Source organism: Urocitellus parryii, chromosome 4, assembly GCF_045843805.1.
Source record: "Urocitellus parryii isolate mUroPar1 chromosome 4, mUroPar1.hap1, whole genome shotgun sequence".
In the NCBI taxonomy this organism is placed as follows: Eukaryota; Metazoa; Chordata; class Mammalia; order Rodentia; family Sciuridae; genus Urocitellus; species Urocitellus parryii.
In genome coordinates, this window is record NC_135534.1 from 129,326,796 (window position 1) to 129,351,166 (window position 24,371).

The 24,371-nt window shown below is 38.6% G+C and overlaps 1 protein-coding gene across 1 annotated transcript in view; it reads left to right on the forward strand.

Annotated features, from left to right (window-relative positions):
• Frmd3 (FERM domain containing 3) overlaps positions 1–24,371 on the forward strand; it is a 255,835-nt gene that overhangs the window by 129,768 nt on the left and 101,696 nt on the right. Inside the window, exons 2-3 of the mRNA XM_026412474.2 lie at positions 3,079–3,183; positions 20,742–20,784. Coding sequence (XP_026268259.1) covers positions 3,079–3,183; positions 20,742–20,784 — 148 coding nt within the window. The remainder of the gene's footprint in view (positions 1–3,078; positions 3,184–20,741; positions 20,785–24,371) is intronic.

Below are 24,371 nucleotides of genomic sequence, written 5' to 3' on the forward strand. Positions count from 1 at the left end.
TGAACAAGCCTTTCTAACACTTGATATTGCGCTTGTGTGGTCTCTTGTTGAATGCAAGAATTGCATTTAATGCATGGAAATGATAATAACAGAAACTTTAGTAGCTCACAAACCTCATCCAGATTTACCAGGCATGAGTGGAACAGAGTAGAATGTGGGGGCTATTTGCCATCTTCCTTGGCATGAAACTCTATGATACAGATCATTTTGGAAAATAAATGGGTTCTTATTTTTCTAAGTCATCTCTATGGACAGGTAAAATTTTGTACTTTTCCCATGTTAGGAAATTCCTGACCAATGCTTCTCAAACTTTAATGTGGATATAAATAGCCTAGGGATATTGTTAAGAGATCAGGTTTAGTAGATCTGGGCTGAGCCTGAGAGTCTGTTTCCAACAACCTCCTTCCTAGGCAATGCTGAGGCTGCTGCTCTTCAATTTTGTTGGTATTTCAGTCATATTTTGAGTAGCAGAGACTACATCCCATGTTGTGGGTTGTCAATCCATTTGTGTTGTTATAACAGAATACCCAACATTAGGTTGTGGATAAAGTAAAGAGGTTTATTTGGCTTATGATTCTGGTGCCTGGAAAGTATAAACAGCAAGGTGTTACAAATCTGGTTGCTACAACATGAGCTGAGAAGTGGAAAGGGTACTGGCCCCAGGCAAAAGGGCTATGCATGTGAACAAAGGAGCAAGAGATTGGGGAGGAGCCAAGGTCACTCTTACAACCATCTACTCCTATAAGAATTAGCTAGGTTCTGTAAGAACTACACTAATCCATTCCAGGGTGGAGTACCCTGTGATCTAATCATCTCTTGAAGTCCCTACCACTTCAATACAGCTGTACTGGGGACCAGTCTCCCAGTACATGAACCACAATATTGGACAAATGATATCCAAACCATAGCACGTGAGAATTGGCCTGACCTGCTTTTGTGGAAGGTACTGATCCCTATTTCAGCTACACTTACATACTCCAATTACTACATTGCAGTGGTATCTTTCGTATCTCAAAGCTCTTGAGATAGTCTAAGAACATATTGCTGAGGGGTATATATGTTGGTCACTATGTTTAATTATTAGCAAAAATCTTTATTATGCTTTGGACCACATATTTCTTAGGACAAAATGACAGCAGTATCTGTATGCCCAGTTAAGATTTGTTCCATCCATTTTATTACAACACATTGCTTTGACTCATGGATCTTGTGTATCCTGCATATGGTAGGGAGAGTTCCTCATGGTACACCTGAATGCAGTGAGCTTTGTAATCCAATCATAAAATGAGGAACTCAATGTGTTATGTTCAGTGAGTTGATAATACTCAGTCTCTTTAAGATGAGTGGATTACAGAGTATATGTGTAAGAGAAACTAAATCTATTGATTCTATTCTGGGCATTGTAATCAGCTATTGTTGGATAAAGGTTGTCATTTGAGTCTCCTGGTGTAACAAAATAATCACAGAAATTTAAAACCAAATTCAATTTTGATGATTTGTCTCTTTTGACTCGTATCAGATAGTTTTTCTTATAAAGGCCTTTCAACTCAGGCAAAATTAAAGTTGAAACTGATGTCAGGCTGGGCACAGTGGCACATGCCTGGAATCCCACCAATTTGGGAGGCTGAGGCAGGAGGATTGCAAATTCAAACCCAGCCTCAGCAACTTAGTGAGGGCCTAATCAACTCTGAGAGACCCTGTCTCTAAATAAAATACAACGAAAAAGGGCTGAGGAGAGGTGGCTCAGTGATTAAGTGCCCCTGGGTTCAATCCCCAATACCCACCCCCTGTCAAAAAAAGAAAGAAAGTGATGCAGGAAAACAGAGGCTTCATTCATATCACAACTTGTGCTTCACCCAGCGCTGTGCATCCTTGGCCAGGAAGTGGCTTTTCCACCCCATCCCTGAGCTGGTGATTGTACTTTTTAATGAAGACATCACCATGTAGCATAGGCCAAACTAATCTTCTAAATTATTTTTAATGGATTAGAAGAATGGCTCACTTAATCTTTCTAGTTTCTTAATTTCTTTTCAATAGGCCACATTCCATCCCTAAAACATTCTGTAGGTCTGTCAGCAACTTTGATTGAAGCATGAATTAATCTTATCAGAATCCTGATGGAGGTTTAGATGGGTCTTTGCTATTCAGAGGGTTTTGTTGTAATGTAATCTTAATCAGATTTTGCTGGTATGTCTTTAGGAATTTTGGAAGGAAAGATAATCTAACCAATTTAGAAATCGTATAGCACAAACATCTAAACCAAAATAGAAATAACCAGGGTTTACCCGAATGACAAGGGCCTGTATTTAGATCCTAGTCCTGGGATGCTTGATCTCCACAGTACCTTTCTGTGTTGATGTATGGATGGAAATGGTGGCTTTAGGGCTTGAGGAAGCAGGTTTCCTAACATTCCTGGTGGGGTTGAAGTATCCAGTACTTCTCACTGCACTGCTGCCTAGACTGGCAGTGGACTCAGCATAATCTGAGGAGACAGTGTCTGGGTAGGAGCTTCGAATCTGCAGCCAGTTGGTCTAGCTGAGATCCTGCCTTGTTTTGTAAAGTTGTGTGACTTGGGCAAGTCATAGAATCCCTTTGTGGTTCAGTTTCTTCAGATGTAAGAATGAGGACCCTCCTCAGGTTCCTGGTGAGGATGGAACAAGTGATTAGAATAATCATCCAGGGCCTCGTAAGTGCTATCTGAGGGATTGAAAACTGTGGTTCTCCACAAGTATTGAGAAGTGAAGTCAGTGTTCTGAGTTGCAAACAGAATTTGAAAAATTAAATAAAACATATTTTGCAAATATTAGAATGAAATAGAGCATTCTAGAGTGCATTGCGTCTATTCAGGGTATTGTTGAATATCCCTTTGGCTCCTCTTTTTGGTGTTCTTTTGATTGTGTGTGCACATGTGCATGTTTTCAATGAAGTTGTGATTAACAGAGTATGGAAGCCCCTCCTCCAGAAACAAGTGAATTCATTTTTCTAAACACAGACCCATTAGGGTGAGTGAGGCCTTCCTTCTGTGGATACAATGTGTAGGTGAGCTGTGACTGAAACTTACATGTGCTTCCCTTGCAGAGGGAAACCAAAGGGCAGTTTCTTATCGACCACATCTGCAACTACTACAGCTTGCTGGAGAAGGACTACTTTGGCATTCGCTATGTGGATCCAGAGAAGCAGCGGGTAAGAGCTAACCCCTATTCAACCCATTCTGAGGGAGGAGCCCAGGCTATGGGGCACGGTGGGTGTTCCTCCCAGAGCCCCTGTGGGGTCCTTGTTCTCATGGACTATTGGCCACAGGAAACTACTCTTTCAGTGGGTATGTGAGTCAAAGGCTTAGGCCCTGTCCCACTGGACTGGGTAGAACAGGAGAAAGTTACATTATAGGTCTTTCTAGAAAGCTGGTCTCACCTGGACAGAAGAGAGAATATTCCTGTGCCATTTGATTGGCACAATGGCATCAACAGTGGCCACATAAAATCTGATTAGAGAAAAATCCCCCAACCTCTGACAATAAAACACTACTGGTAGATGAGAGGGTGAATGCTTAATGGGTTTAGGGTTTTCTTTGGGGATCATGAAAATGTTTGGAACCTGATACAGGTGGTGGTTGCACCACATGGTGAATGTACTAAATACCACTGGAATGTGCATTGTCAGTTTTATGTTATATGGATTTTACCTCAATTTAAAAAAAAAAGCTTCTGACAGATGAAAGATTAAATTACTTTGGAAGTTAGTTGCTCCTTGTCTTCTTGCTCCTGGACACATTTACCCTTTCTAGCTCACAAGAGTGAGCAAGGAGTCTCACTTTTCAAGCAGGTGTGTGCTTTGGTGTCTGTAGGCATGGCATGTGCTAGACTTCCTGGGGCATGTGCCCCTCACATCCAAAAGACCCCTGGAATCTCTGTCCCAGCCACTAGGGCTTCCTCTTCTTGCAACCCTGCTGAGCATTTGAGCTGTGGGCTAAAGGCTCTGTACAAGTGTGAATTGTCTTCCTGGGGTGCCAAGGTTTTGGGGGGCAGAGCTAGGGGGATAGGACTCCTTTTTAATTTTCCCCTTCTTCTCCAGGGTTCCTGTTTTTCTTCCTGTTTCCTCTTCCCTCTCTACAATCCCACCAGGCTATTAGTTTAGTATTTACTGACTCAGCATGAAGAGGGAAGGTTTGCAGAGTGTACTTTTGTAAAGGAGGAAGATGTTTAAGGAGGAAGATTAGGTTTTGTCCTGGAACACAGAGGAAGTTATTTAGCTCCTGGAGTCCTACGGGACCCTGTGGGGGGATACAACGAAGTGGCTCAGAGGAAGAGGTTTTGGTTTCCTATGGAACCCGAAGTCACCCTTGGATGGGCCAAGTATTTACAGAGTGAGGAAGGCAAGGGCAGTCGTGAGGATGCAGGGCTCATATGGTATCTGGGAGGGGGTCTGTGGTGTGACATTTACTAGTAAGTAACAGTGGTCCCTAGACTTGGCCCTGCAACAGAATCACCTTGAGTGTTTGCTAAAATACTCAGTGAGGATCTTATTCCAGACCTCCTCAATCAGAATTCCTGGGCCAGTCTCAGGAACATGTATTTTAACACATTCCTATTCTAATTTGGATGCAGCTGGGTTCACTTTGGTCTTCTGGCCAGTGTTGGGAACCATGGCATAAAGGCACTCATAGACATAGCTTCTTATGGTTTGAGAGGATATTATATGGAGAGTAAAACAGGCTGAAAGGTCCCACAGTTAGTAAGCAATAGAATGAATATTTGAATTTAGGATCATGGGGATTCAAATCCCTAAACCTAACAGACTCTGGGCTGTATTCATCATCTAATTAAAACTGGAAATAAGCTGGGTTGGTGGCACACACCTGTAATCCAAGTGGCTCAGAAGGCTGAGGCAGGAGAATCACAAGTTCAAAGCCAGCCTTAGCAACTTAGGGAGGCTCTAAGTAACTTAGTGAGACTCTGTCTCTAAATAAAATATTAGAAAGGGCTGGAGATGTGGCTCAGTGGTTAAGCACCCCCTGGGTTCAATTCCCTGGTACCAAACAAACAATCCCCCCCCCCTCAAAAAAAAGTGAAACTTAATATTTCAAAAATGAGATCATTTTTGTGCAAAATTCCATTCTAAATTATAGACATCCAACTTATAGGAGAAATTCTAGATACCATTAGTTAAGCAATCATCATGCTCTAGGAAGTTTATACATAAAGTATCTAGTCTTCCCAAAACCCTGCAATGAAGAGAGAAACAGGATGGGGTTTGAACTCACATCCTTTCCTTTCTATTTCCTACATAAAATTTGAAACACAGCCCTAGTCTTTTTTTGTAAAGGCCCACATAGAAAATATTTTCAGCGTTTTTGCTCAAATAGTCTCTGTTGCAATCACTCACCCTGCTGTTTTCATGAAAAGTGGCTGTAGACAATATCTAGATTAGTGAATGTGGCTCTATGCCAATAAAACTTCATTTTTCTTTACTGTGCTCTAGAAAGCAGGCAGTTAGCCATAGTTTGCTGACCTTTGGCCTAGGCAATAGCTAGAAGCCACTGAAATGCGTGAGTCTTTTTTCTTCATAGCTCTTAACCTTTGCATTGGGGAGATATTGGATGTAATTAAGAAAGGACTTCAGAATTAAGGAATTGGAATCAGAAATATCAATATGAGTTCATGATTTTTAAGATATATACCATAGATAGATATGTAAACAAATATAGATGTTTGTATAGGCTGGGCTAGTACATGCACACATAGATTTCCTGTTCTAAGAAGTTCTGTGCTCTAAGAAGGCCCAGAAGCAATGATACCAGAGCAGCAATGAGTACACACAGACTTTGGGGTCTAAATACCATCTCCAACCACAGCAACAAGGTCTTTTTGCAGAAAGTGTTGATTCCAGGACTGAAATAGGAGAATCACAAGATGAACCTGGGGTATCTTGTGGTACCAGAAAGTGAGGAAGTACTGTAGCTGCGCACGCGCACACACACATGCACTCACATGCACACACACAAAGGACAGAGTGCTAGGTAAGGCACTGAGCTTATCCCAAACAAGTGCCAATGGCTCAAACTGGAACAATTGGAGTAGCAAAACTAAATAACAATAGCATTGTTATTAGAACCCATAAAATGAAATAAATATCACGAGGCCATACTGATATAAATAATTGAACAAATAAATTGAAGAGTAAGATGGGACTGTTTTTTTCTTACAGAAGAATTCTGATTAATAAATGTAGAAGGAATGAGAAAACCACCATTAGAACAATCCAATGATAATTGTTGCAGCTAAGAGTCATCAAAGAATCCTAAAATCAGTGGGCAAATTTTGAGGAGCAACAGGATATTTCGAGTCTCAGAGTACCTCCATCTTTCCCAAATATTTTTTCAGTACAAAGGGGGAAATAATAACTTTTCAATGTAGAAGGCTGGAAGGCACCACTTTAACTGAGATTAAAATAAACATCACCAGTAAAAAGGTACCAACACCATGTACCCCCAGCCTGAGGCACTGGGAAGGGCACACTGTCTCTGGTATTCTTCCCAATAAGGCACAATCTCCATCAAGTCTGGAGAAAACATCAGACAAGTCCAAAATAACTTAAAGCTTTTCATTTAAAATCATGAAGGTGGTAAAAGACAAGGAAATATGGGGAACTGTATTAGACTGGAGAGACACTTCAAGTAAAAGCAACATGGGATCATGGAATAGATCCTGGAACAGAGAAAAGTATTGCAGTGGGAAACTGTGCAAACTCCAGAATAAGTCTGTTGTTCAGTTAATACTATTGTGCTAGTTACTGGTTTCTTATTTTTGTAATTGTACTGCAGTTACACAAGATGCTAATATTCAGGAAGAATGAGTGAAACTTACACTCTACTGTTTTTGTGAATTTTTATATGCCTAAAATTATTTTTTAAGGTTAGAATAAAAGATGTCTTTAGGCAGATGTGCTTCATTGTTCTTTGTGTTTTGATTTAGCTTAGCTTAATTTTTAAGGGTAGTAAATTAGAGGAAAAATGTGGGGAACACCCCAAAACAAAACTGTCTTATCTATTGTAGCTACTAAATTTCTTGGAGTCCTAAGCATCTGCCAAACCCATACCTGAGAACTTTTATTATAGCTTCTGCATGGGTTGCAGGGTAGTTGCTGTACAAACCTGTCTAGACTTTGGATTCAGAGAGATATGATTTAGAAATCCTATCTCTGCTGGTAAAGAAGTAATGTGATCTTGGCCAAGTTATTAAAGCTCTCTGAGTCTCTGTCCAAATAAAGATAAAATACTTCTGTTTGGAGCTGATATGAGAATTAGGTATAAAATATATAAATACTTAACACATGGTATATATTAACTACAATATATATTTTAATTTTATTATTAATTATTGCTATTATTATTCTTACAGTTATGATACATTAGGTCTAGGTGAGGAATTATAGCCATGATTAGCATCCCAGACCTATCAGTGTTTGTAACAATTTCTTTTAAAGGCAGGGAACACTATCATGATCTTTGGAGAGAGAAAACAGAAAGTGAGCATTGAAAAATAAGAAAATTAATGGACTCAAAGGCATGAAGACATGCTGGTTTGGGAGTCTTAAGCAAAGACTAGTTTACTAACATTGTTTTTGTTGTTGTTGTTTTGCTTTTTTGTTTTATTTTTAATCAGCTCTTGTACTTTTTAAATAATTACAAATAAAACTGATAAGTTATTTGGATAGAAGCTAACTAAGAAAGAAAACCAAGTTAGAGAAACTGAAGTGGAACTTACCTCTGTTGTGGGGCTAGTGGTTTGCCTGTGTCTCTTTCTCAATTGACAACAAACTATTATGGAATATTAAATATTTAGCATTATTACGTTTGGAACACCATATGTTTGACAAGATGTCTCCTGCCCCACATGCTCTGAAAGTGATGAGGACTGAATCAGTAAATAATGACTATTTTTTTTCTATTTTAATGGCAAGGGCCCAGAGTTTCCATTATTATTATTTTGTCTGATGGAGGGATAGGTTAAATACCAGCTCATAAGAACCTCCTTCAGTTTGCACCACATTCATCTTCTAAGGAATTCCTATAATTATAGTTGCCTAAGATTACAAAACAGGTAAATAGAATTATCCTGGCTTTACTAAAAGAGAAAGCTGGGTAATATTTCTAGAAGTATTAGTAGAAATAATTCCAAAAAGGAAAAGGTAGTATTTGGTCTAAGTCCAGGTATTTCTTAAATCTAGCATATTCTTTTCACCATTTTTGCTCAGGTATTTGGGTAACTTCTTGTTGGAAAGATGAAATTTTGAAATAATTAGCTAGATATCATAACTTTAGTTTCTGTGACTATGGTTTGAGATATTCATTTGCTGGATTTCCCTTCTTTTTCTTTCACACCTTCACTTTTCCAAATGTAACTAAGGAAGCCATTCCCAGTGCCTTAGAGCTGAGGGAGTATCCTCTTCCATGCCAGCCAGAGAAGGCATTATTCTAGGACTTGGTTGTGGCTGGTTACAGCCTAGAAGGAGACTGTACTCAGTACTTTGGATTTTTAAACTTCCCTTAGTTCTAAGCATCTGCCAAACCCATTAACATTAGTGTCACTGTCTTCCCTGACAGGATGGTTATGCCTCATACCAAAGACAAGGGAAGTCCACACCTTTGGGGGCATGCTCCTCAAATGCCCTGTGACAAGGGCATTGTGTTTCAGATGTCCTCCAGACACCACAGGGTTTACATGCTTTCTAATGGGAGAGTGAGCTGCAAAATCTTGGATGCAAGGGCATGTTGGTCCTTGATGCCCCCTAATATAATTACAGCCCTGAGGTTTTTATGTCGGGAGCCAGAAAGACCTAGTGAGCCTATTAGTGAGTTTTATTAATAATGGAAAAAGACATTGTCTGTTAGAGCAATTTGCTTTTTCTAGAGACACCTTGGGGAGGACATGGAGTGGAATAAAAATCATCCCAATGATTTGAGGTTTTACTCTGGGGATGGTGCCAGGAAGCCAGACAGCATTATGTCCCACCAGCTGCTCCTGCCATTGAAAGGCTGCTTCCTGCTCCTCGGATAATTGCTTCACAGATGCTTATAACTAGGAACAGGAGTGATACCTAAGATTTAGGGCAGCCATGTGCTGAAGAGTAGGGTTGTTCTGCTGCCTCAAGTCCCTCCGGTCCCCGACATGGGTTTCCCCATGTAATGAGTTTCCTTTTGCTTTTAAGGATCAAGAGGCATTAAAAATCAAGACTTTCTGAGTGCCCATATGGAAAAGCATAGGTAACTGGCCTTGTGGGTGAGGACTTTGAACATTCAAGTCACAAGTAATCATAATAACATCTTTAAAACTGGATATATCATCTAGTGGTTCGGTTGTGGCCCAAAATATTAACATTGACAGACTTGAGGAAATTATCAGAATCCTTCAGCAGACAGCAGGACTTGGTGTTTAGCTAAAATAATTGCTCATAATTGGTGCTGTTTATATCTGATGTCCTTCTGGGAGGGGAGAGGAGGGATACCTGATAAAAGGTCATGATCTTGAAGCCACTTAGCAAACCAAGAAGTCATAATTTTTATGGGGGGGGGAATGCATAAACTGGTTATCTTGTTTGGACCAGAAGGCAATTATAACAATAAGTGGACCAGGAAAATACCATTTTATCCTTGTGTCAGGAATAAATAGGAATATCCAAAGTAGAGAGGCTTTGCTCTCTCGGTGGTAGGAAGAACCTGGGCAGGAAATCAATTAGGGAGATAAGGTTTTTCTCTTAGGAAAAAAAAAATTGATGGAGGGTCCCATAGCCGAAGATCATCAGAGGTGACTGAAAGCCAGTGGATTGGGGAGTTTCAAGACAGCTTTCAAGACAAGCTGGGAAAAATATCAGAGTGAAACTGTGGTGTATAGCTTGGAGAAATAAAAACAGTACAGGTTAAGAAATGATGGTTTGACGTAGACTTTTGTTTCTTTTTAGCTTCACCATAATTCTTTCAAAGTTCGGTTGTAATTGTGTGTTTCACGCATGGAGGGTAATGATGAGTAGCTTGTGTTCTAGTTATTTTACTGTGTAACAAGCCTCCCATACTTTAGTAGCTTAGAAAAACCCACATTTATTATAGCAAATAATTTTGTGGTTCAGGGATTTGGGCAGGGTTTAGCTGTGGTTCTTCTGCTCTTCGTGCCATGTGCGGGTGTCACCCAGTGGCGTTCAGTTGTTGGCTAGTCTGGTCTGGAGGGTTTGAGACGTCTTCACTCATGCCTGGTGGGTACAGGTGGTTGGAAGATGGGGCTTGGGGACCTCCTCTCACAGCATGTAGTTTCAGGGCCTCTCCAGATGGCCACACCAACAAGGTGTCTGAACTCTTCAGGGTTTGGATTATATATGAAGCCAACCACCAAACAAACTCTATAGGAAAGAGCAGATTTTTTTTTTTTTTATTGGTCGTTCATAACATTACATAGTACTTAATACATCATATTACACGGTTTGATTCAAGTGGATTATGAACTCCCGCTTTTACCCCGTATACAAATTGCTGTATCACATCAGTTACCCTTCCATTGATTGACATATTGCCTTTCTAGTGTCTGATGTATTCTGCTGTCTGTCCTATTGTCTACTATCCCCCCTCCCCTCCCCTCCCCTCCCCTCCCCTTTTCTCTCTCTACCCCTTCTACTGTAAATCATGTCTTCCATTTGTATTCTCTTGACTTACCCCTCCTTACCTCTTATATGACATTTTGTATAACCCTGAGGATCGCCTTCCATTTCCATGCAATTTCCCTTCTCACTCCCTTTCCCTCCCACCTCTCATCCCTGTTTACTGTAAATATTCTTCTCAAGCTCTTCGTCCCTACCCTGTCCTTGTTTACACCCCTTATATCAAAGGAGTCATTTGGTATTTGTTTTTTAAAGATTGACTAGCTTCACTTAGCATAATCTGCTCTAATGCCATCCATTTCCCTCCAAATTCTATGATTTTGTCATTTTTTAATGCAGAGTAATACTCCATAGTGTATAAATGCCACATTTTTTTTATCCATTCATCTATTGAAGGGCATCTAGGCTGGTTCCACAGTCTTGCTATCGTGAATTGAGCTGCTATGAACATCGATGTAGCAGTGTCCCTGTAGCATGCTCTTGTTAGGGCTTTAGGGAATAGACCGAGAAGGGGAATAGCTGGGTCAAATGGTGGTTCCATTCCCAGCTTTCCGAGAAATCTCCATACTGCTTTCCAAATTGGCTGCACCAATTTGCAGTCCCACCAGCAATGAACAAGAGTGCCCTTTTCCCCACATCCTCTCCAGCACTTATTGTTGTTTGACTTCCTAATGGCTGCCAGTCTTACTGGAGTGAGATGGTATCTTAGGGTAGTTTTGATTTGCATTTCTCTGACTGCTAGCGATGGTGAGCATTTTTTCATGTACTTGTTGATTGATTGTATGTCCTCCTCTGAGAAGTGTCTGTTCAGGTCCTTGGCCCATTTATTGATTGGGTTATTTGTTATCTTATTGTCTAATTTTTTGAGTTCTTTGTATATTCTGGTTATTAGGGCTCTATCTGAAGTGTGTGGAGTAAAGATTTGTTCCCAGGATGTAGGCTCCCTATTTATCTCTCTTATTGTTTCTTTTGCTGAGAAAAAACTTTTTAGTTTGAGTAAGTCCCATTTGTTGATTCTATTTGTTAACTCTAGCGCTATGGGTGTCCTATTGAGGAATTTGGAGCCCGATCCCACAGCGTGTAGATCATAACCAACTTTTTCTTCTATCAGATGCCGTGTCTCTGATTTAATATCAAGCTCCTTGATCCATTTTGAGTTAACTTTTGTGCACGGCGAGAGATAGGGATTCAGATTCATTTTGGTGCAAATGGATTTCCAGTTTTCCCAGCACCATTTGTTGAAGATGCTATCCTTCCTCCATTGCATGCTTTTAGCCCCTTTATCAAAAATAAGATAGTTGTAGTTTTGTGGATTGGTTACTGTGTCCTCTATTCTGTACCATTGGTCCACCCGCCTGTTTTGGTACCAGTACCATGCTGTTTTTGTTACTATTGGGAAAGAGCAGATTTTGAGTTCAAATTCTGAACTTGTCGTTTGGGAAACCTGGGAGATAAAGTAGAAATTCTATCCCTGCCCCTTGCTGATTATATGACTTTAGCAGATTCCTTACCTTTCAATGCCTCAATGTCTTCATCTGTAAAATGGGAATACAAATAGGGCCTATCCCATAAGGTTGCTGTTTAATTGTATTAATCCATATTATCAGCTATGTATCTGATCCTGTATTCCTTGTTTAAAAAGTTTGAATGGTTTGTGGGTCTGGCAACTTGGTGATATTTGACCTTAGAACATTTTAGTGATAATGTTAATAAATTTATGTGGCCATGACAGCAAAATGTTACATGAATTTCATGATAAGCTTGAAGGAATCCCATAATTTCTCTTATCCCAGTGTGCTTTAAGATAATCAGGAGTAATTGTTTTCATAAATTATTTGAAAATGTGTTTCATTTTCAAACTATAACTTTTTTTCTTTGAGAGAGTACACTAAAATTTCTTGGATGTGGGTTAAGGGCTAGCATGCAAGGGGTCAGGCCCTTAATCTGCTTTTCTTCTTCTTCTTCTTCTTTTTTTTTTTTTTTGTTGTTGTTGTAGATGAACACAATACCTTTATTTTATTTATTTATTTATGCTAAGAATCAAACCCAGGGCCTCACAAGTGGTAGAGTGCAAGCATTCTACCACTGAGCCACAGCACCAGTCCCCTTTCATCTGCTTTTGTGAATAAAGTTTTATTGGAACACAGTGACTCCTATTTATATATGTATTTTATGGGACTGATTTCATGCTCCAGAAGCAGAGCTGAGTAGTGACAGAGATCATTTGGACCACAAAGCCTAAAGTATTTACTCTTTGGTTCTCTCTTTCCTCTCTCCTCTCCTCTCTCTCCACATCCCCCGGCCCTCACCCTCTTTTTCTCCCTCCCTCCTCCTTTCCCTTTTCTGATAGAGAGCATTGAAATTAGTGAGGAGGATGGAGGCTGCCTAATGTTTGCATGGATGCTTAAGTTTTCTTGGACCATCTGTCTACTTTTCTTTTTTTCTTTTTTTTTTTTTTTTTTTACATTTCTTCTCCTGTCACATATTTTGCCTATCCTAAGACTCTAGAATACAAAATATGTTATGAATAAAGGAGTGAAAAACACTTCGCCAAAGCAATAAAATTTTTCTTATATATATTGACTTCCAAATGAACAACAACCTGAGCATTCTTGCTTTACAGATTTATTGTTGTCTGTTGTTGCTCTTGTGTCAGATTTTATTGAGATGGAGTGGAATTTATTGTTATTGGTACCTAAATAATAAGGGCCAAGCTCTAACCTACCATCCAGAACCATTCTTTCTTCCTCAGCAGAGGCCAAAGGACCTGTAAATGACATAAATTGTCTACATAAGGCAGGGACTGGGTTACTCTGGGCTTTGTCTGGGAGTGTGTGAGAACCAGGCCATCGTTTTAGGGCCATGATGGGAATGGTTAGATTTTGGATCTGATTACTATAGAAAAGAAAAACAATCTCCTGAGAAGGTGCATTCACTCTTTTTAAAAGCCCCATGGATTAGTTAACACATTTTTCTAGGCTGTAAATTACTCTGTTTTGGGCACCAAAGGTTTAAGAAAGATAACAGAGAAGCGAGTAATCTATTCTGCAATCATAGGCTGAATCAATTTTAACAGAAACTGAACATTTGAAGATAACTAAATGTTATAATAAATTGTTTACTTTTAGAAGTTTTTTTTTGGTCTTAGCAGCTACCAAATTAAAAATCAATTTACTTAGTCACAAATCACCACTTCACACACACCTTCTTCTTCTCCCAAACAAGCCAAAAGTAGAATTTACAAAAGATATGCACCATTTATTTGATGGGTTAGAGAAAAATGATCTCTTAGGGCTCAGTGCAGCTGGACCTGGATAAATTAAAAAGAGGGAACACTCGGCAATGTCCTTATCCTTCAGGTTCATAGAACGTGTACTGTTAAAGCTGAAGAAATCCCAGCATTTCTCAAATCTGCCCCCTACCTTCCCCCACCAAAATTGCAGATAAGAAAGTCAGGATATAGAAGGTTTCAGAATCCCCTTACTTTTAACTTCCTTTGTAAACTTCCTCCTTGACATCCTTTTTTAAAGATTTCATTTGCTCCCAATCAAAATTTACCAAAAAAGGCCCTGAAATGTGGTCAGGGTAGATTATCAATATTAAAAGTCCTCTTAAATTGGGACCTCTCACGGGGGCTTTGCAGGTTTCCAAGGTTTAAGCTTAAGGCACTAGGGATAAACTGCTAAGGAAAGGATTTTAAATACAGAAAGTGCAGTTATTGGTGGAGAGTTAGGAAGGCTGCATTAGGTCAGCTTCCCAGAAGAAGATCTTGGAATAAAAATCCTAGTATAGTGAATTGTTAGGAACTGTTTCCAGGAAAAGACTTGTAGGGGAGCGGGAGATTAGGACAGAGAAAGAAAGGAGGCCAAGCAAGTATGTGAGCTTGGGCAAAGTCCTGCAGAGGGGAACTATCTCTGACTCCCAGAAGAGCTCTGGACTTATAGAGTTGGTCCTGTTAAGTGGTGAGGTAGCAGAGGCATTTATACTCCTACCTGTCAATCATTAGTTAAGAGCTACTCTGATTTGCAGAAGGCAAGGTGGGTTAGGGAGGCTGAATTCCCCGCCCTATGATGGATTCCCGTAACCTAAGGGGCAGCCTTTCTAAAAGGAGAAGACTGCTGAGTCCAAACAATATCTGCAGCAGATGCCTTCCCAGCATCTTCAAATAATACTAAGGGATGCGTCCTGCGGTTAATCTTCCTTCCTAAGTTGATTTTTTAGAATCAATGATGTTGTCTTAGTGGCCTTAGACTTTAGAATTTTTATTGTAAATGAGAGTTGAGGAAATGAAGTTTTCAGCTATAATAAAACAGCCATGAATTCAGATATTTGGTTGTCAGAATTTTCTTTCTGCCACTCTTAGGGAAAGTCAATTTCCAATGAAGAGACAGGCCTTTTTTTTTTTCTTTTTAAGACTAAAATATCATACATTAAAAGTAGCAATTGAAAGGAAAACAGAAATTCAGTAAGTATTCTAAGCCTTATATCTAATCACCAAGCACACCCCCACATCATGGTTGTTTATTCACACAGATGTAATCCATCTCTACCTCCAGTAATGGCAGGAGTTGTTGATGTGGCTCAGACTCAACTTCAATGGCCAATTCACAACTCTAATTGGAAGAGTTGAGAAAAGAGAGAAGAAAGAAGAAGGGGATGAAGAGAGAGACAAAGGCCTAATAAGTTGGTATTATGTTTAGATAGAAGAATAACCTCCTAATGAAGAGCAGAAGGGAAAGTGAGGTGGGGGAGATGGGAAGAAGATGACAGAAAGGGCCTCAGTGAGGGCAGCCACTGCCCAAGCTAGAGTGTCTCTATCAGCCAGTGTTAAGATGGAGCTGGGAATTACAGAAACTCCTCTACACACTACGCTGTGTTCTAAGGGCTTCTTCCCGAATTAACCCATTTTATCCTTATTAAGGATGCTGTGAGTGAGGAAGCCCAGGGATTTCCTCACAGTCACACAACTACATAGTGTCAAGGTTGGGATTTAAATCCAGGCCTGTTAGCTCCTGGGCCTGGCCAAAATGTCAACTCTAGGTGCTTAGCTGGGTTGGTATCTGCCTGTAATGTGTGAAATTCTTCCTATGGAATCTGAATTACAGGAAATCCACCTTTATTCTTAATTTTAAGAATAATTTATTTTAATCTTAATTCAAAGCTTAATTGTCTATTTTTTTAAAAAATTGGCTTTTAGGGCTGAGGCTGTAACTCAGTAGTAGAGCACTATCCTAGCATGTTTGAGGCACTGGGTTGAATCCTCAGCACCACATAAAAATAAATAAATAAATAAAATAAAATAAAGGTATTATCTCCATCTACAACTAATTTTTTTTTTAAAATTGACTTTTAGATGAAATTAAACCTCTTTCTCTCATTATGCGCGAAGCTCAACTCAAAGTGGATCAAGACCTAGGAATTAAACCAGAGATCCTGCGCCTAATAGAAGAAAAATTAGGCCCAAATCTTCATCATGTCATATTAGGCCTTGACTTTCTTAATAAGACTTCTACAGTGCAAGAATTAAAACCAAGAATTAATAAATGGGATGGATTCAAACTGAAAAGCTTCTTCTCAGCAAAAGAAACAGGTGAATAGAGTGCCTACAGAATCGGAGCAAATTTTTACCACATGCACATCAGATAGAGCACTAATCTCTAGAATATAAAGCATTCAAAAATCTTAACACCAAATAAATAGATAACCCAATCAATAAATTGGCCAAGGAACTGAACAGACACTTCTCAGAAGAGAATATACAACCAATCAACAAATATATGAAAAAAAATTCAACATCTCTAGCAATTATAGAAATGCAAATCAAAACTCCTCTAAGATTTCATCTCATTCCAGTCAGAATGGCAGCTATGAAGAATACAAACAGAGGCTGCGGTTGTGGCTCAGTGGTAGAATGTTCACCTATCACATGCAAGGCCCTGGGTTTGATCCTCAGCACCACATATAAATAAATAAACAAATAAATGAATTGTGTCCAGCTAGAACTAAAAAATAAAAATTAAAAAGAATAATTCAAACAACAATAAGTGTTGGCGAGGTTGTGGGGAAAAAGGCATATTCATACACTGCTGGTGGGACTGCAAATTGGTGCAGCCAATCTGGAAAGCAGTATGGAGATTCCTAGGAAAACTTGGAAAGGAACCATCATTTGACCCAGCTATCCCACTCCTCGGTATATATCTAAAGAACTTAAAAACAGCACACTACAGGGATATAGGCACATCAATGTTTATAGCAGCACAATTTACAATAGCTAAATTTTGGAACCAACCCAGATACCCTTCAGTAGATGAATGGGTAGGGAAACTGTGGTGTGTGTATATACACATACACACACACACACACACACACACACACGCACACACAATGGAATATTACTCAGCATTAAAAGAGAACAAAATCATGGCATTTGCAGGTAAACGGATAGAGTTGGAGGATATTATGCTAAGTGAGGTATGCCAATTCCCCAAAACCAAAGGTGGAATGTTTTCTTTGCTATGAGGATGCTGACTCTAGAGGGGATGGGGGCGGGGAGCATGGGAGAAATGGAGGAACTTTAGATAGGGCAAAGGGGAGGGAGGGGAAGAGAAGGGGCAGGGGGGTAGGAGAGGATGGTGGAATAAAATGGACATATATATGTCCATAAGCATATATATGTAGACATGAATGGTGTGAATCTACTTTGTGTACAATCAGAGACTTGAAAAATAGTGCTCTATAGGTGTAATATGAATTGAATTGCATTCTGTTCTCATATATAACAAATTAGAATAAATAAATAATATAATTCAAAAATTGACTTTTAGTTATTCATGTAAGGCACCAAAACATGTAAAAAGATGAATACTGACATCATGATTTTCTTTGACAAACACTACTACATCTGTGTTCCCTATTATCCAATTTCACTGGTATCACTTCAGTTTATTTCTCCCAATCTTTAAAAATATATTTAGATGTTTGTGTATGTGCTCTTTGAATATGTTGGTAGTGTTTTGTGCTTTTTATTTAAAAAAGAAAACACATTAATTATTGATACAGTAGTTCTTATTTTCCTAAACTCGCCTGATTTATGACTCTCTTAGGATCTCAGTAATTATTTTGCAGTATTCATAGGTTAAGAAAATACATAAAAGTTCTATAATAATAGTTAGGTCCAAATAGCTTAATAAGTATTTATGTGTTAACAACTTAATAGTCATTAAATATATATAAATTACAAGAATATTATTTTTTCAGTTCATTCTAAAATAACCACAATCACTTAATAATGGGAGGTGTGGTGTGTGTGTCCCTGTTGGCAGCCCTGGGATCCCTATTGGATGTTGCCATGTTCATTGTCTGTTCCATTCCTATTTTAGCTTGGTGGTTGATTTTTATCACAGCATGGGGAAAAAAAAGATATCAAAAGGAATCTAGCACAATCGAATGTTGGAACCGTGAACTTCTTCAAGTTCATAGTTCCCAGGGTGCTAACAGATGCCTGGTATGACTATGTTCCCCTGGAGTGCCAACTGTGGCCATGGTTATAAATTTTGCAGTTCACTTTTTTTTCCCACAGTGTGCCTTAGAGATCTTTGTTACACTTGAAGATTTACCTCACCTAAAACACTGCAGAATCATCCAGAATATGAGTAGATCAGTTTGTTTATACATGTTCCTGTTGGCCATTAATGTTACTTTTAGTCTTTTGTAATTTTTTAGTGAAAAACCTTGCTATATGCCTCTTTGTTCACCTGGGTGACTTGGAGAATAAATGATTTGCTGGGCCATATGCCAGGCATGTTTTTGTTTTTGTTTGTTTTAAATTAAGCTTGGTCCTCTTTGAGGGAATGATTTTCCTGTAGTCCTTTTAAATACGCATGATGGATATAGTAAGTCTATGGTGGCTTGGCAGACACAGCCAATCCATCATGGCTCTCATCTCTGAGCCTTCTACTGTATCAGAGCCATCTTCACAGTCCTGGTGTGGGCACACAAAATGGAACTGACTTGTCATTCCTTGAGCCAGAGAGGAGTTGGAGAGACAGGCTGAAGTCAGGCAGAGAAGGCCTACAGAGTTCAAAAGATGTCAAACTAGGAGCATTCAGAAAACATTTGTATTTCAGATATTATTGGTTAAGTGACTGATGATTGGTCTCTGTGAGAAAACAGCAGTGTATTGCTTTCTGGTTGCTGTTAATTGTTTCTTGCCTTAGTTATAAAATATCCCATTTATTTCTAGCAAAGTAATTTAATCGAGGGAACCCTTTTATTATTCTCTTCCATGAAGTCTATATATTGAAATATATGGTCTACCCATTAAATTGTACTTATTCAGTAAAACCAGTGGCAGCACCAAACAAGCACTTATTATTTCTACATCCCAAGCATTGTATCTTATACTTATTAGCTTTTTAAATCCTCACAGTAGCCCCATGAGGTAGGTACTATCACTTTTTCCATTTTATAGTTGTGGTATTTGAGACACAGAGAGTTTGAACATTTTGCACAACGTTACAGAGCTGGTAAGTGATATAATGAATTAGTTGTCTACTGTTCAATTATAACTATGTAATTTCTGCTTAGAAGGAGATAATGAGGATTCTCAAAATGAGTCAATATAATTTTGACCAGAAGTAAGGAAACTTGCTGTGTAAGTTTGTCTGTGCGACATGGTTGGGGTAAATGTACTTTTTTGTTATTGTTGTTGTTAGACTTTCCAGTATGTTGAAACAGTGAAGAATCTCATTATTGTTTTGAAGACTAAAGAGATCTGACACCGTATATTAGAAACTACTGATTTGGTTACTTAATTTTTCAGTTTCAGAGAAAACAGGGAAAGTTCATCAAAGAGAATAAATGTGTTGCGGTGCAAACTAATCAGGTGGGAGGGCACAGACTGAGAGGTTAGGAGCTACTCTCTGCAATCCCGCTGCACAGCTGGCTGCTCCACTACTTATTATCAGGTGACCTCAGGCAAGTTGTTTAACATCATGAGCCCCAGATTTCTCATTGACAAATGAAGTGGCTGTGAGGACTAAATAGGACAGCACATGGGAAGTCTTGATGAGCACCAGGCACTTAGTATGCGCTCAACAAAGGCAAGCTTTTTATTGAACTTTATGGGTATGCATTGACTTCCCACAGTAAGGATAATATGGAACCCTGCAGTTACTAGGTGACACAAAGGAGATAGAGTGAGGTGTAACAGATGGTAAGTTTTTTTTTTCTCTCTTCTTTCCTCTCTAACATCAAGCAGGCAGGTGCCCCATGAGGGAGGACTCCCTGACCTCATGATGGATTCCCCATGGTATCCTTTTTATCATCTTTATAAACTGTATGCATAGATGACTCTTCCTGACATTCCCTGAACAGGTTCAGGAACATCATGTTTAGTGATCTCAAAAGCTGCCTGGCTCTCAGCATGTTGAAATGACCTTTGTATATGGCATGGGGTGAGCTGGCCACTGGGACCGTTTTGGTGTCTTCTTCAAATAAAATGCCCAGCCGTGACATGATTCTGAACTATTCAGATCTTGGCTTCTTTGTTTTGTGGTAAAGCTGATTTTTTTTCCTTAATGACCTGAGGCCTCTGAAAATAAGATTCTAAAAGTCATTTGTTCCCCGCTACTGTAAAGAAAAATATCGTCTCCGTGTGAGATGGGGCTCATGCTGACTTGGCTCAATATCCATCTTAGAGGAGGCTGCTCTGGAAGAGGAGCTGGGTGCTGATACTATCCAAACTGTGACTCTTTGAGGTCATGGATGTCAAATGCTCCAAATCTTCAACCATCTGTGGTTTTCCCAGAATTGCCCAGGAGTCAACAGTCAACTAGAGTTGCTAGAACATCCCACTTAAGTGCATATCTCTCCTTTATCCTTCTAGCAACTGTATGATTCAGATATTACTCAGAAACTGTTGACCTTCTAATTTATACCCTTGTCTGTGTTATTATTATTGTTGAGTTGTTTGTGTTGGTCTTTAGAGGGTGGAACATTGAAGAATATCTATGGAACCAAGGTGGTACCTTGGAATTCTTTTTAGTTGTTAAGTCAACAAATTGACCCACAATCTGTTTTATTTTTTCTCTCCCTAGCACTGGCTTGAACCTAACAAGTCCATCTCGAAGCAAATGAAATGTAAGTGTCAATCTGGGGTTTTACTTTTGCTATGAAATGTCCAAAAATAGATTCTGTTTCTTGACAAAGTTTCTCCTGCCAGGAGAAAAATGGGTAGAGTTGAAGATATTGGGTGAGCAGGGGCTTCTCTCTCCCAGTGAGGGCTGGGTATCCTCTTCCCCATTTTCTGGACCTTGGCACCCCTTGCAGTCTCTAGCCCTGTTGTCCTCTGTGCCTCTTCTCCCTGCCATCTTGCCCTCACATTTCATATTCACACAGGAGCTTTGGAATTAGATGGATAACTATCCCTTAAACATAATCACCAGGAACCCTGGTTCCTTTTCATTGTGAGTGTGGCTTGTAAATGGTTCAGGGTGTGGGGTGCAGTCTGGAGGGGGATGGAGGAAGCGGGTGTGTTTGGAAACTAAAATCTTACCAATAGCTTTACTAAATTTTGTTATTAGATTTTACTCCTCCAGCTCCCAAAATGAAGTAAAATATGTTTTTCTGGGTAATTGTCTTAAAGTTCTGGTGTTCTGAACACACCTTCTATCTAGAGTCCTTGGTCATCCACCAGGGGTGTTGTGAAGAAGTCATTGACAGGTAGTCCTGGGAGATGTGGGTTTTTTTTTTTTTGTTTTTTGTTTTGTTGTTGTTGTAGTCACATGCACCAGACTATAGCCAACCTGCTTTTATTTATGGTTTGGAGGAGAAGTTCTGAAATGCACCTCAGAAATTCATTGCCTTCCCCCAAATCCATTTATCCCTCTCTATGTCAATTTTCCCAGGATTCTGCAATGTAGGTGATAAATCAGTTTTTCACGGGAGATCAGATTAGTATATATCATATCGTCCATCATCATTTAAGGGTTTTTTTTCTTTCTCAAATATGATATTATTCTGGGAAGGGTTTTCAGGTGGGAGAAGGAAGAGACTGAGCATGCAAGGGCTTCAAACTAGCAACCAACATATGTATTCCTTAACCTTCTTCTTTTATCCTTCCTCCTTGTCCCTCATCTGCCTCCCCCCATTCTTTGAGAATAAATTCTGTCTGGCCAGTGCAAAGAAGGATTTATTGAGATGAGAACAGATGCAGATGCAGGTGTAGAAAGTCCAGGGAGGCTAGGCTGTTGGGTGAGGCTGGAACAGTGTTGGGACAAGGCTGAAACAGAGTTGGGGCATGCATCCCCATAAAGATAGAAAGAGCCCAGGAGACTTCATACAGTATTCTATGCAGGAAAATGAGAACTGATGCTTGAGAAAAAAGTAGTTGATACCTAGCTTTTGTTCCTTAGCTTCCAAAAGTTTATATTTTTATTTATATATTTAAAAACATTTCAGTAAGTTTCCAGATTATTAATTAAGATTACTTTATTAATTAAGTAGTCTTAATTAATATTAAATGTTTCTTTGACTTTCGTTCTTAGATGTCATGGATTCTTTTTTCCCATGGACCATAGAAATTTTTGAAATATAATTTATTTTTTAATGTAGTTCAACATGTAATAAAAGGAAAAATTAAAAATCATAAAATATTTAAAACATGTGAGGATTTTGCTGCTTTAAGAGCTTTGTCTCCACAGTTAAGCAAACTGTACAGCTGACTGAAAGTATGTGATGTTTTATAGAAATGGTTTAAAGTTTGGCATTTGACCACTGGCCAATTTCAATCTGATGACAAATGGGATCTGACTCTGGAAATAAGAATAGTGTAAAAGTCAATTTCCAAACCAGATCAGGTGACTCACAGATTCCAGGAACTAACAAGGGTCTTACTCATCACCCAGTGCCCTGTTGTGTTGCAAAGTACACTAATGAACAAAAAAATATGATTTTTTTCAAGATCACAAACCTAGTTTTGTTGTGGTTGATGATGATGTCTTTTAGCATTAAGAATCTGTGTTCTGGAGCTATTAACTTTAATGTATATTCTGGAGCTATTAACTTTAATATAAATTGGGAAAAATTTAAAACTGGGGCTTATACATTGTGAACCTAGAAAAGCTGAGTCCAACCCCAGGAACTCATCCATGAGTTGCAGGGCCCCAGGAAGTGTCTTACTAAGGTAGGGACATGCCTGTTATGTTCCTGTTGCTTTTTATTAGGCTATGCTTATGTTATTCCTTGAAGAAATTGTTCTCACATTCCCATCTGACTCACACAGGGAAGTGGACATTCAGGTTCTTTGTTCTGATCCTTTTTTTTTTTTTAGGGAGGGGCATCAAACCCAGCTTATTATACATGCAAAGCACACATTCTACCACTAAGTGATATCCCTATCTCTGCTCTGATCCTTTTAAGAGCTTCCCATTATGGGTTTTCCTAGAAATGATGTTTCCCCAGGTTGGCTGAAGGTCAGCTGTCCTGATTAACAAACCCTGTTATGAAGGCTTTATTGTTTCTTAGTAGTTTTAAAAGCAATATCATGTTGGTGGTTTTTCAAACAGTTCAGAAAGGTTTAAAAAGAAGACCAAATCTATTTCCTTTCTTCTCTTCCTTATATACTCAAGCCCACTCAGAAAGATAACTATTAACACTATATTTAAAAAATTTAAATGAGCATATGCTAATTGTACATATTTACGGGTTATAGTGCGATGCAATTGCAATGTGATCAGATCAGGGTAATTAACAATATTTTGCATGTCCTTCCAGGAATGTCTTGGTATTTATACATTCTCTCATCATATATAAGGCCTGTTGTAGATAGCAATGAGATTGACCTCTTTATATTGTTTTCCCCGTTTTTATTTTTTAGTAATTAGTTTTGGAGATTTTGCAATATCTTTGATTTAGGACTGATATTATTTTAAAACTGGTTTTCTGGTTAATTTTATGCATGGATATAATTTACTTATTTTGGAAATAGAGATTGTTTTTAGGATCTTGCTATTACAAATTATACTGCAGTAAACATGCTTGTATAAATTCTTGCTTCTTGTAAAAGTACATCTGTACTACAGATTTCTAGAAGTAGCTCAAAAGACATACACACTTAAAATTTTTAGTTTAAACTTCCATTTAAGGAACTTCTAGAAGTTTATTTCCACTAATGTTGTGTGAGAATGCTTGTTTCCTCTAAATCTTATTGAAATGGATATAATTAAGTTTACTTTTACGATGACATAAAATTTATAAAGGAAGAGAAATATTTATTTAATTAAAATCTAATTAATTAGATGGTTAATTAATCAGGTATAAATTTTTAAATTGGGATACTTGTTAAATGAAAGTCCTAATTGTCCTTTGAATTTAGGAGAGAGACACTAAATTTTATTTTTTAAATTAACATTTGGTAAAATTGACTTTATTTTGGTGCAGAATCCTATGAACTTTAACACAAGTACAATTTTATGACCAGTGCTATAGCTGGAAAAGAATAGTTTCGTCACCCAAAAACTTCTCTGTAGTTAATCCCTGAGAGACTGATAGTCACTGATCTGTTCCATGACAGTAAGTTTGTCTTCTGAGAATCATACAGCTTGTGAGTTTTGAGAATGATTTTTTAAACTTAGCATAATAATATTCACTCAAGTTGTTGTGTCTCTTAATATGCAATACAGAAAATTAATGAAAATAAAAGCTAGTCTTTGAAGAGATCAGGAAAA